Here is a 12,950-nt window from a genome sequence, read left to right as displayed (position 1 = left end):
ACTTTGAGGACTAAGGTGTGTCTGACCCAAGCCATGGTATTTTCAGTCACCTCCTATGCATGTGAAAGCTTGACAATGAATAAGGCAGACCAAAGAAGAATTGATGCCTTTGAATTATGGTGTTGGCGAAGAATATTGGATATACCATGGACTGCCAGAAGAAGGAACAAATCTATCTTAGAAGAAGTACACCCAGAGTGCTCCTTAGAAGTGAGAGTGGCAAGACTTCGTCCCACTTACTTTGGACATATTATTAGGAGTGACCAGTTCCTGGAGAAGGACATCATGCTTGGTAAAGTAGAGGGTCATCGAAAAAAAGGAAGACCTTCAATGAGATGTATTGACATAGTGGCTGCAATGATAGGCTCCCACATAGCAAAGATTGTGAGGATGTCGCAGGCCAGGCAGTGTTTCATTCTGTTGAACATAGGGTCGCTATGAGTTCAAACTGACAGAACCTAACAACAATCGGAGCAACATTCCTTTTTTAGAGAGCTTTGGAAATTTGTCTTTCAAGGAGTTTTTTCCATTTCATCTAAATTGTTGAATTTATCAGCATAAAATTGTTCTTAATATTGCCTTATTATTCTTCTAGTATCTGTAGAATTTGTAGTGATGTTACCTCTCTCGTTCCTGATATTGGTAATTTGTGCTTTCTCTTTTTTATTGATCATTTTAGCTAGAAGTTTATCAGTATTATTGGTCTTCTGAAAGAACCAGCTTTTGATTTCATTGATTTTTCTCTACTATGTTTCTGATTTCTACTTCACTGATTTTCACTATGATTGTTTTCTTCTTCTTCTTACTCTGAGTTTAATTTCCTCTTATTCTTGTAATTAACATCATTGACTTGAGACTTACTTTTTCTAATATTAGCACTGTTTGTTACAAATTTCCCCCTAAGTATTTCTTTAGTGGCACCTCACAAATTCTGTTATGTTGTGTTTTCATTTTACTTCAGTTGAAAATATTTTCTATTTTCCCTTGAAATTTCCTCTTTTTACCCATGGGTAATTTCAAAATGCGTATTGAATTTTCTATGCTGGCGAATATACCACATATACTTGAAAAGAATGTACATTCTTTGATGTCACTGAATTGTACATGTAGAAATTTTTGAAATGGTGTATCTTTGGCTATGTATATTTTCACCAAAGGAAAAAAAAGGTCTTCCAAGGTCAAGAAGGGAGAGTGTTGACACGTCATGGGGTTGTTAACCAATGTCATAAAACAGTATTTGTACTGACTGTTTAATGAGAAACTATTTGTTCTGTAAACCTTCACCTAAAGTACAATATAAAAAAAAAGAATGTACATTCTGCTGTTGTTGGATGAGTGTGCTATAAATGTGTCAGATTCAGTGGTTGTAGACACATGGCTTCCAAAGTTTCCCTGGGGATCATCTCCATCTAAGTTAGCCAAGTCCAAGAGAAGGAACATGGAGAAAGGTGCTTGAGAGGTTTTTATGACATCACTTCCACTCAAATTCCATTGGTTAGAACTCAGTCACATGGCTTCACCTAATGGTATGGGAAGCTGGGAAATGTAGTCTAGCTTTTTGCCTGGCAAGAAGAGGAAAATGTATTTGGACAAACAGCCAGGAATCTCTTTATTCTCTGGAAGAGCTTGTATAAGATAAGATATACTTGAATCATGGGTATACAGTAGAAATTGTAAAGTTTTTGGGGTCTGCTTTTTTCTTTGGGGGAAATTTTATAACTACAGATTCAATTTAATGGCTACATAGTCATTTAGGTTTTCTATTACTTGAGTCATTTTTTTGTAAGTCATTTTTAGGTATATATCATTTTGTATAAGTTTTAAAAATATGTTAACATAAATTTGTTCAAAGTATTTTCTTATTTTAATGTCTACTGTATCTGTAATTATTTTCTTCATTTTTAATATTTTTTGTCTTCAATTTTTTAAACTTTTTTTATTGTGTTAAATATATGTGTAACAAATCATTTGCCTTTTCAACATTCTTCATGTGTGCAATTCAGTGACATTAGTTATTTTCATCATGTTGTTCAACCATTACCATTATCTGTTTCTAAATTTTCCCATTACCCTTAACAGAAGCTCTGTGTGCCCTATGCAATGAGCCTGTCTTTTCCTTCCCTCCCACCCCACCCTGGTAACCACTAATAAACATTGGTCTCTAAACACTTGCCTATCCTAGATATTTCCTGTAAGTGGATTCGTAGACAATGTTTGTCCCTTTTTGACTGACTTAATTCACTCAGCATAATGTTTTCAAGATTCATCCATATTATAGCGTATATCAGGACTTCGTTTCTCTTTATGGCTGAGTAATAGTCCATTGTATGTATGTACCACATTTCGTTTATCCGTTCGTCTGTTGGTGGACATTTAGGCTGTTTCCACCTTTTGGCTATTGTGAATAGTGCTGCAGTAAACATTGGTGTACAAGTGTCTGTACCTGCTTTCAATTATTTTTCATTTGATTAGTCTTATCAGAGATTTGTCATTTTTATTAGTCTTTACCAAGGATCTTAATTTTTCTTTCATTAATATCTGCTCTTTATTAACTCTCTCCTCTGCTTTCTTTGGGTTTATTTTGTTGGTCTTTCTCAACTTGTCATTTAGATGCTAAGCTCATTATTTTTCAGCCTTCCTTTCTAATATATGCATTTAAGTCTATATGTTTCTCTAAATTTGGGTCCAGATTCATTCCTGCAAACATTTATACATAATACTTTTATTATTGTTTAATTCTATTTATTTTCTAATTTCCGTTGATTTCTCCATTAATGCATGAGTTATTTAAGTATAATTTTAAATTTCCAGAATTATGGAAGCATTTTTTAGGGTATATTTTTGTTATTAACTTGGAAATTGTGTTGTCAGAGAATGTGGTATGTATAGTAATGATTTTATAAAATATGTTGAGAATTAATTTATGGCCTGGTATATGCATGTTAATTTTAAGATGTCTTTCCATTTATTATGCTATTAATTTATTACAAAATTATCTTATATCTTTACTGGAATTCTGTGAGATGGATAGTATAATTCAGATGAGAACTTTGAAATCCAACCAACATATTAACCAATTTTTCCAAGCTCACAGATCCAATTAGCCTTATACCTAATCAGAGCAGACACCAACTATAAACAATATCATCATACTTTTTTGTTGCATATCAGCCCTGCTTAGATTTCATTATAGATTTTTAAACCTTCATAGGATGGATTCATTCTTATTTAAGTAGCTTTCATTCTCTTCCCTTTGTGCCCCACACAGTGTTTTATACATATTTGGTGTATAATGGTGTTTGTTAAATTGGACTAAACCACTTACAGAAATCATAAGCCTGAGGCTGAAATCCAGCAAAATTCTAGGAGAGTATAATAAATAGGTAATTTGTGAATACTCAGAAAATAAAGCAGGACTTGTAGTTCTGGAAGCCTTGCAAAAAAATAATCTGAAAACTCTCCTGGTATAAATACCTACTAATTCTGGTTTAATTAATATTTAAGTTAAAGAATATGCCGAGAAAGGGTGACCTACAAAGGCAATCTGTATAAACAGCTATAGACAGAGTAATGGGAGGAAAACCAAGTGAATTTAGGTCGCAGATGCCAAGGCAAGGCATTTCAAGGAGTGAAAGGTCAATAGTGACCTTTGGATTTAGTGTTAATGAAGTTACTAATAACCTTAAAAATAGAAGTTGTGAGGAAGTAGGCATTTCATTTTAAGAATTTTGGCTGTGAATGGTAGGAAAAAGGTAGATTGTAAACTGGAGAGTGCTGTGGCCAAAGAGAGAGTTTTGTTTGCTTTTTTTAAGATGGGAAAATCATAACTAGGTTTAAGACAGTCTTTTTGGCTAGCAGTCTCTTACTTACTCTCCATGACTCAGCTCACGTGTCATCTCTAGGAAACTGTGTCTGCACTGGGTCAAACTGCCTCTGTTATCTTAGTACCATTAGCAAGTCATTATCATATTGTATTTTATTATAGAATATGTTTATAAACATATCATTTGAATACTTTGTTCCCTTCCAGACTGTAAGCTCCATCATCATATGTTACTTGTCTTTTAATCACCAGTTCTTGGCAAGGGTTTGGCAATAGAAAGTTTTCAGGCTATATGTAACTGAATTAAAGAGCCTTTTCTTTTTAACTTTCCCCTATGTTCCTATGGTGCCCTGATGGCGCAGTGGTTAAGAGCTTGGCTGCTAACCTTAGGTGTCAATAGTTCAAATCCACCAGCCTCCTGTTGAAAACCCCATGGGGCACTATGAGTTGGAAATCGACTTGATGGCCACAGGTTTGGTGTGTAGTGGGTTATCTTCCTATGTCTGTATTTGTACTTATTTCTTCATTATAACACCTAGAATATTTTTATTGCACCTCTTTTTTGTGCATGTATGTCTTCCCTAGTAAACAACAAGCTTCTTGAAGAGAAGAGCATTATACTACTCATTTTTGTAATATTAGCATCTATCATGGTACCTGTAATTCATTCACTGAACATGCTATCATTTCTTGAATAACCTGTCATTGTTCCAAACTCTGAGGATACCATAGTGATTAAGAATTATCTTCTAGTGGAGGACGACAGATAATCAGATAATAAACCAGTAAGTAAAGAAGACTGTTTATTATAGTGGTTATTAAAGTCAGTGAAACAGGAGTCATTACTTTAGATAGGATAGTTTAGGGCAGGGTCAAGAAAGTGAAAATACTAGCTCTATATATGTTGCTTTATAATAAATATTGACTGAACCTTCAGAGTGGGAGGGAGCCTTAGTGGTCACAGTCAAGCCTTCTCATTTTACAGACTGATTTAAAGAGGAAATTGTGACTTGTTGAAGTTATTAGCAAATGTGTAATTTGCCTTTTCCTTAGTACAGTGGTTTGGGAACTTTCAGATTCTTAACACCCCATTTTGGAACTCCCCCGAGATGTAAGTAACCCACTTAAACCAGGGGCTGGAATGGCGTACTGATCATACCTATTTTCTACCCTGATGAATAATTTAAAAAGGGGCTGGGAGGACAGGGCAGAGGTCAGAGATGCTCAGGAGGAAGAAGATAAGTGAGCTATAAACACAGTGATAAAAATAGAGAAGGTGCTACAAGAAGACTCGTAGCATTTAAGTAAAGGATTCAGGAATAACATTTAAAGCTCAAAAAAACTTTTTTTCCTGAATTTCTAAGTTATAGATATTTGTAATAGAAAATTTTAATATACAGAAAAGTCTAGAGTGGAAAATTTTTCCTCTAAGCTTTTACCCTAGAAATAACTAGTATTGATTTTTTCCTTATACAAGTGTTTCTTTTTCTTTTCTTCCTTTTTTTTTTTTTTTTACAAAATTGAGATCATGCTGTTTTTACATTTTTTAAATATTTGATAAAACCAGGTAAAGAGAAAAGTACAAACATAACACGTATTTAATCTCCTCCTAAATAAACATTTTTTGGCTATATAAGCTTCAGCTTTTTAGTTTTTTTTTTTTTTTTTAAGAATAAAACGTTGTAAAGTCAAAGTTTATATTTCCATCCGCAGTTCCATTCCCCTCATTTCCTCCCCAGAGGCAACTAATGTCATGAATTTGATGTATTTTAATACTTTTATTGTAGTTAAATTATAAAAAATATAATATTTTTGTGAGTTTTTTTGGTGTATATAAATGGAATCAGTCCATAATCGCAATCATTGATTATAAATTTATGGAACTTGGGTTTTCACTGAACATTGTTTTTCAGTTCTATTCATGTTGATATATATAGGTCTAGTTTATTCATAAATCATAAATGCTCAGCTTTGTCATTACTGAACACACCTATATAACCAGCACCCAGATCAAGAAGCAGAATATTACCAGCATCCCAGAAGTTTCCCTGAAGCTTGTGTTTGAATTTTGTGTCTGGCTTCTTTTGCCCAACATTATCCTTATAAAATTTATCCATTTTGTTGTGCATGCTTGTAACTTATTCTTTCCCATTGCTTTAGAATAATCCATTCAGCTTTTTACTTATCCATTCAACTGTTGATGGACATTTGGGCAGTTTCCAGTTTTTTGCTATCTCAAACAGTGCTGCTATAAACATTCTAGCACGTTTTTGTGAACATTTTTATGCACTTCAGTTGGATATATTCCTAAGAGTTGAATTGCTAGGTCATAGGGTATGCATATGTTCAACTTTAATAGATAGTGCCAAACAGTTTTCCAAGGTATTGTACCAAATTACATTCCCACCAGCAGTGATAAAAATTCAGGTTACTCTGCCTCGATTATTTTCTGTCTTTTTCATTTTAGGCATTTTGAATGGTGATGGTAGTATCTCATTGTGGCTTTATTTACATTTCCTTGAGGATAAATTACGTTTCTTAGTTAGATATTCTCTTTTATGATACTCTTAAATTTTTGACATTCATATTTAATTATTTTTTCTAACAAAATCTATAGGTATCCAGTGTCTCTGTTCTTCACCCAATCTAGATAAGGAAGGACCTTAGCAAGCTTTAAACTAGAACTGTTCCCAGTCTTATCAGTTGAATGCCTTTGAGCAAGTTACTTAACTCATTTTGCCTGAAGTCAGTTTCCTCATCTGTAAAATGAAGGCATTAAAAAGAAAAAACCAAACCTGTTGCCCTCAAGTCGATTCTGACTCACAGCAACCCTATAGGACAGAGTAGCCCTGCCCCATAGGGTTTCCAAGGAGTGCCTGGTGGATTTGAACTGCCGACCTTTTAGTTTGCATCCGTAGTTCTTAACCACTACACCACTTAATTCATAGGATTGTTGTAGGAATTAAATGAGTTGATATATGTAAAGCACTTTGAATAGTGCCTGGCATATAGTATTTGCTATATAAATGTTAGACATTACTATTATTGTAGTTACTAGTGAAAGGATAGACAACATATATCAATGTGACAGAATAGAGACTCCAGAAAAAAAAAAACTGACAGAAATATGTCCAAAAAATGACATTGAAGCCTTTGGATATCCACGTGCAAAAAGAAAGGAACTCATATACAAAAATTAAATCAAAATGAATCATAAAATAAATGTAAAAATACAAAGCTATAAAGCTTTTACAAGAAAACGTGGAAAATCTTTGTGACCTACATTAGACAAAGAATTCCTGGTTATAACACCACAAGCACAATCCCTAAAAGGAAAAAAATGATAAATTGGCTTTAACCAAAATTAAAAGTTTTTTTTCTGAAAGGCACTATTAAGAGGCTTGAAAAGACAAGCTACAGACTGGAAGAAAATATTTGTATATCACATTTCTGACCAAAGATGTGTGTAGAAAACGTTTAAAGAATTCTCAAAATGCAGCAACCCAATATATAAATGGGCAAAAGATTTGAACAGATACTTCACTAAAGAAGATAATATGGGTAGCAAATAAGCACATGAAAAGATGCTTAACGTTAATCCACGTCTCTTAATTTCTTCATCATTTTTTCATTTCTTTATCTAATTGGGTGAATTTTTCATTTCATTAATTTTTTCTTTAACTGTGTTCAAAAAAGAGTTTACTCCATCTACTTTCTTTGTTTTTTTTAGTTGAAATTCACATAACATGAAATTAACCATTTCAAAGTGTAAAATTCAGCAGCATCTAGTGTATTCAAAACGTTGTGCAACCACCACCTCTACCTAGCTCGAAAACATTTTCATCACTAGAAAAGAACACCTGTAATTATTAAGCAGTCACTCACCATTCCCTCCCCCCTCCTCCAATCAGCTTTATGTTTTTATGGATTTACCTATTATGGATATTTCACATAAATGGAATCCTATAATATGTGATCTTTTGTGTCTGGCTTCTTTCACTTAGCATAACGTTTTCAAGGTTTGTCCATGTTGTAGCATATATCAATACTTTCTTTTTATGATTGAGTAACATTCTTTTGTATGTATATACCACATAATGTTTATCCATTTATCTATTGATAGAGATTCGGTTGTTTTCACCTTTTGGCTATTGTAAATAGTACTGCTGTGAACATTCACTTACAGTATTTGTTTCAGAACTTGTTTTCAATTCTTTTGGGTATATACCTAGGAGTGCAATTGCCAGGTCATATGATAATTCTATAACATTTTGAGGTAATTCTGCATTTAATCTCTTAACACACAGTGGCAGTACCATTTTATTTTCCCACCATCAATGTATGAGGGTACCAATTACTGCACATTTTTGTTAACATTTGTTATTTTCCATTTTTTCTTCTTTCTTTTTTAAATTTAGATGTTTGCTTTCTGTTGCTGAGTTAGAAGAGTTATTTGTATATTCTGAATAGTAGAACCTTTTCAGATATATAATTTTCAAGTATTTTCTCCCATTCTGTGGATTGGCTTTTCACTTTTTTGATCATGTCCTTTGATGCTTGTCGTGGATTGAATTGTGTCAACTTGGCTAGGCCAATTCCCAGTATTGTGTGATTGTCCACCATTTTGTCACCTGATGTGATTTTCTATGTGTTGTAAATCCTACCTTATGATGAGGTGGGATTAGCAGCAGCTATGTTAATGAGGCAGGGCAAACTCTACAAGATTAGGTTGTGTTTTAAGCCAATCTCTTTTGAGATATAAAAGAGAGAAGCGAGCAGAGAAAATGGAGATCTCATACCAGCAAGAAAGAAGAGCCAGGAGCATAGTGCATCCTTTGGACCTGGGGTCCCTGCGCTGAGAAGCTCCTCGACCAGGGGAAGATTGATGACAAGGACTTCACCCAGAGCTGACATAGAGAGAAAGCCTTCCCCTGGAGCTGGTGCCCTGAATTTGGACTAATAGCCACCTAGATTGTGAGAGGATAAATTTCTCCTTGTTAAGGCCATCCACTTGTGGTATTTCTATTATAGCAGCAGTAGATAACTAAGACAATGCTCAAAAGTCTTTAATTTACTTATTTTTTCTTTTGTTGCTTATGCTTTTGATATCACATCTAAGAATCCATTGCCAATTCCAAGGTCATGAAGATTTACCCATATGTTTTCTTCTAGGAGTTTTATAGTTTTATCTCTTACATTTAGGTCATCGATCCATTCTGAGTTAATCTTTGCATATAATGTGAGGCAGGGGTCCAACTTCACTCTTTTCCATGTGGATATCCGGTTGTCTTAGCACTATTTGTTGAAAAGATTGTTCTTTCCCCATTGATGGGTCTTGGCACCTTTGTCAAAAATAAATTGGCCACGGATGTCTGGGTTTATTTCTGGGTTCTCAATTTTATTCTATTGGTCTATGTGTTTGTCCTTATGTTATGATCACACTATTTTGATTAATGTGACTTTGTAATAAGTTTAGTAGTTGGGAAGTGTAAATTCAGATTTGTTTTCCTTCTTCAAGATTATTTTGACTGTTCAAGCCCTTTGCAATTCTATATGAATGTGAAGATCAGCTTCCATTTTGATAGGGATTACAGTAGATCTGTTTTTTAATTATCTTCAGCAAAATTTTACTTGTGTGTGATATTAATGATATTGTTTGATAATTTCTGCATTTCATTGGCTCACATTTCCAGTCAGTTAGCCAAGTAGCTGTCTTCCAAATTTCTTGGCATAGATGAGTGAGTACTTCCAGTGTTGTATCTGTTTGTTGAAACATCTCAATTGGTATTCTTTCAATTCCTGGAGTCTTGTTTTTCGCTAATGAATTCAGTGCAGCTTGAACGTCTTCCTTCAGTAACCTCCTGAAATGGTTGAATATCAACCAGTTCTTTTTGGTACAGTGACGCTGTGTATTCCTTCTGTCTTCTTTTGATGTTTCCTGTGTCATTAATTTTTTGCCAATAGAATCCTTCAACATTGCAACTCGAGGCTTGAATTTTTTCTTCAGTTCTTTCAGCTTGAGAAATGCCGACCATGTTCTTCCCTTTTGGTTTTGTAACTCTGGGTCTTTGCACATTTTGTTATAATACTTTGTCTTCTCAAGCTGCCCTTTGAAATCTTTTGTTCAGCTCTTTTACTTCATCATTTCTTTCATTCACTTTAGCTACTGTACATTCAAGAGGAAGTTTCAGAGTCTCTTGCTCAAAGTCTCTTCTGACATCCATTAATGAGTATCATTAATATCACACACAAGTAAAATTTTGCTGAAGATCATTCAAAAACAATTGTAGCAGTACATCGACAAGGAATTGCCAGAAATTCAATTTGGATTCAGAAGAGGACCTGGAACGAGGGATATCATTTTGATGTGAGATGGATCTTGGCTGAAAGCAGAGAATACCAGAAAGATGTGTACATTGTTTTATTGATTCTGCAAAGGCATTCGACTGTGTGGATCATAACAAATTATGGGTAACATTGTGAAGAATAGGAATTCCAGAACACTTATTTGTGCTCATGCAGAACCCGTACATAGACTGAGAGGCAGTCGTTCAAACAGAACAAGGGGATACTAACTAGTTTAAAATCAGAAAAGGTATGCATCAGGGTTGTATCCTTTTACCAGAGTTATTCAGCCTGTATGCTAAGCAAATAATCCGAGAAGCTGGACTATATGAAGAAGAACTCGGATTGGAGGAAGACTTATTAACAACCTGTGATATGCAGATGACACAGCCTTGCTCGCTGAAAGTGAAGAGGACTTGAAGCACTTACTGGTGAAGATCAAAGACTACAGCCTTCAGTACGGATTACACCTCAGCATAAAGAAAACAAAAATCCTCACAACTGGACCAATAAGTAACATTATGATAAGTGGAGAAAAGACTGAAGTTGTCAAGGATTTCATTTTACTTAGGTCCACAGTCAATGCCCATGAAATCAGCAGTCAAGAAAACAAATGACATATTGCATTGGGCAAATCTGCTGCAAAACAAAAGATCTCTTTAAAGTATTAAAAAGCAAAGATGTCACTTTGAGGACTAAAATGTGCCTGACCCTAAGCCATGGTATTTTCAATCACCTTGTATGTATGGGAAAGCTGGACAACGAATAAGGAAGACTGAAGAAGAATTAATGCATTTGAATTGTGGTGTTGGCAAAGAATATTAAATATACTGTCAGAAGAACAAACAAATCTATCTTGGAAGAAGTACAGTCAGAATGCTCCTTAGAAGTGAGGATGGCCTAACTTGGTCTCACGTGCTTTGGACATGTAATTAGAAGGGACCAATCCCTGGAGAAGGACATCATGCTTAGTAGAGGGTCAATGAAAAAGAGGAAGACCCTCAACAAGATAGATTGACCCAGTGGCTGCAACAGTGGGCTCAAACATAGCAATGATTGTGAGGATGTCACAGGACTGGGCAGTGTTTCATTCCATTGTACACAGAGTCCCTGTGAGTCCAGACAGACTTGGCAGCATCTAACAACAACACCACATTAAATCTATAGATCACCTTTGGGTAGTATTAACATCTTTACAATATTAATAAGTCTTCCAACTAATACCATGAACACAGGATGTCTTTTCATTTATTTAAGTCTTCCCTAAAATTTTTCAGCAATGTTTTGTAGTTTTCAGTGTATAAGTCTTTCACTTCCTTGGTTACACTTATTTCTAGGTATTTTATTCTTTCTGATACTGTTGTAAATGCAGTTGTTAATTTCCTTTTTGATTGTTCATTGCTGGTATATGGAAACACAACTAATTTTTGTGCGTTGATCCTCTACCCTGCAACTTTGCTGACTTTGTTTATTAGCTCTAGTAGGTTTTTTGGTGTATTCTTTGGGATTTTCTGTATATATGATCATGTCATCTGCAAGTAAAGATAGTTTTACTCTTTCCTTTCCAATTTATGGAGCTGGTGGAGTAGTGATTTAAGAGTTTGGCAATTAACCAAGAGGTCAATAGTTTGAAACCATCAGCCACTCCTTGGAAACCCTACGGGGCAGTTCTGCTCTGTCCTACAGGGTCACTGTGAGTTGGAACCAACTCAGCGGCAACGGGTTTGGGTTTTTTTTTTTTCCAATTTATATACCTAATTGCTCTGCCAAGAACTTCCAGTATAATGTTGAATAGCAATGGTGAAAGTGGGCCTGCTTGTCTTACTGATGATCTTAGGAAGAAAGCTTTCACTCTTTCACTATTGACTATGATGTTAGCTGTGGGTTTTTCATAAATGCCCTTTATCAAATCCATTTATTTTTAAATTTTAAAATTTTTCATTTCCACAATTAATCATTGGTCCTTTTTTTGAATCAGTCTTTTGTTAGTGGCTCAGGAGCCCTTTCAATATTTTGGTAATGTAGATTCATACTCTACTTCTAGCTAATTCCTGCTTCCAGTATCCAGAGCGCAGCAGGCCCATGATTTCACCCCCTTCTTACTTCTCTGTGTTTCTTTAACTCTTTTGTTTCTTCATAGAGATTCTTATCTTGTATTTGAGTGCAACTATGTCTTTTTAATTTTTTATAATATGAGTTTTATCTATCTTGCTTTTATTATTTAATACGATTTGGTATTTTCCTTTTTAAAAAATATTGTGTTATGTTTTTAGTGAAAATTTACACATCGAATTAGGTTCCCATCTAATAATTTCTATATATATTATGTAGTGACATTGGTTACATTTTTTACATTGTGTCAACATTCTCATTATTTCCATTCTAGTTGTTCTGTTTCTACTAATCTAGCTTCCCTGCCCCCTCTGAGCTTCTCATCTTTGCTTTAGGGTCAATGTTGACTGTTTGATCTCATATTGATTTTTTTTTTAAAGGAACACAGTACCCATGGGAGATACTGTTTATTTTATGAGCCAGTCTGTTATTTAGCTAGAAGGTGTCCTCCAGGAGTGATTTCAGTTCAGAGTTTAAGGGGTATCTCAGGGTGATAGTCTTGGGGATTCCTTTAGTCTCTTCTGGTCCTGTAAGTCTGGCCTTTTTTTTTTTTAATTTGAGTTTTGTTCTACAGTTTTCTTCTATTCTGTCTGGGACCATCTATTGCGTCCCTGGTCATAACGGTCGGTAGTGGTAGCCGAGCACCATCTAGTTCTTCTGGTCTCAGGAT

At 34.7% G+C, this 12,950-nt stretch overlaps 1 protein-coding gene across 1 annotated transcript in view; it reads left to right on the top strand.

The window, feature by feature from the left end:
* Positions 1-1,510: 1,510 nt before the first annotated feature.
* Positions 1,511-12,950, top strand: part of CUNH1orf185 (chromosome unknown C1orf185 homolog) — a 49,821-nt gene continuing 38,381 nt past the window's right edge. The window contains exon 1 of the mRNA XM_004372048.1: positions 1,511-1,526. Coding sequence (XP_004372105.1) covers positions 1,511-1,526 — 16 coding nt within the window. The remainder of the gene's footprint in view (positions 1,527-12,950) is intronic.

The sequence above is a fragment of the Trichechus manatus genome, unplaced genomic scaffold (assembly GCF_000243295.1).
Source record: "Trichechus manatus latirostris isolate Lorelei unplaced genomic scaffold, TriManLat1.0 scaffold00015, whole genome shotgun sequence".
NCBI lineage: Eukaryota > Metazoa > Chordata > Mammalia > Sirenia > Trichechidae > Trichechus > Trichechus manatus.
This window is presented reverse-complemented; position numbering and strand designations above follow the sequence as displayed.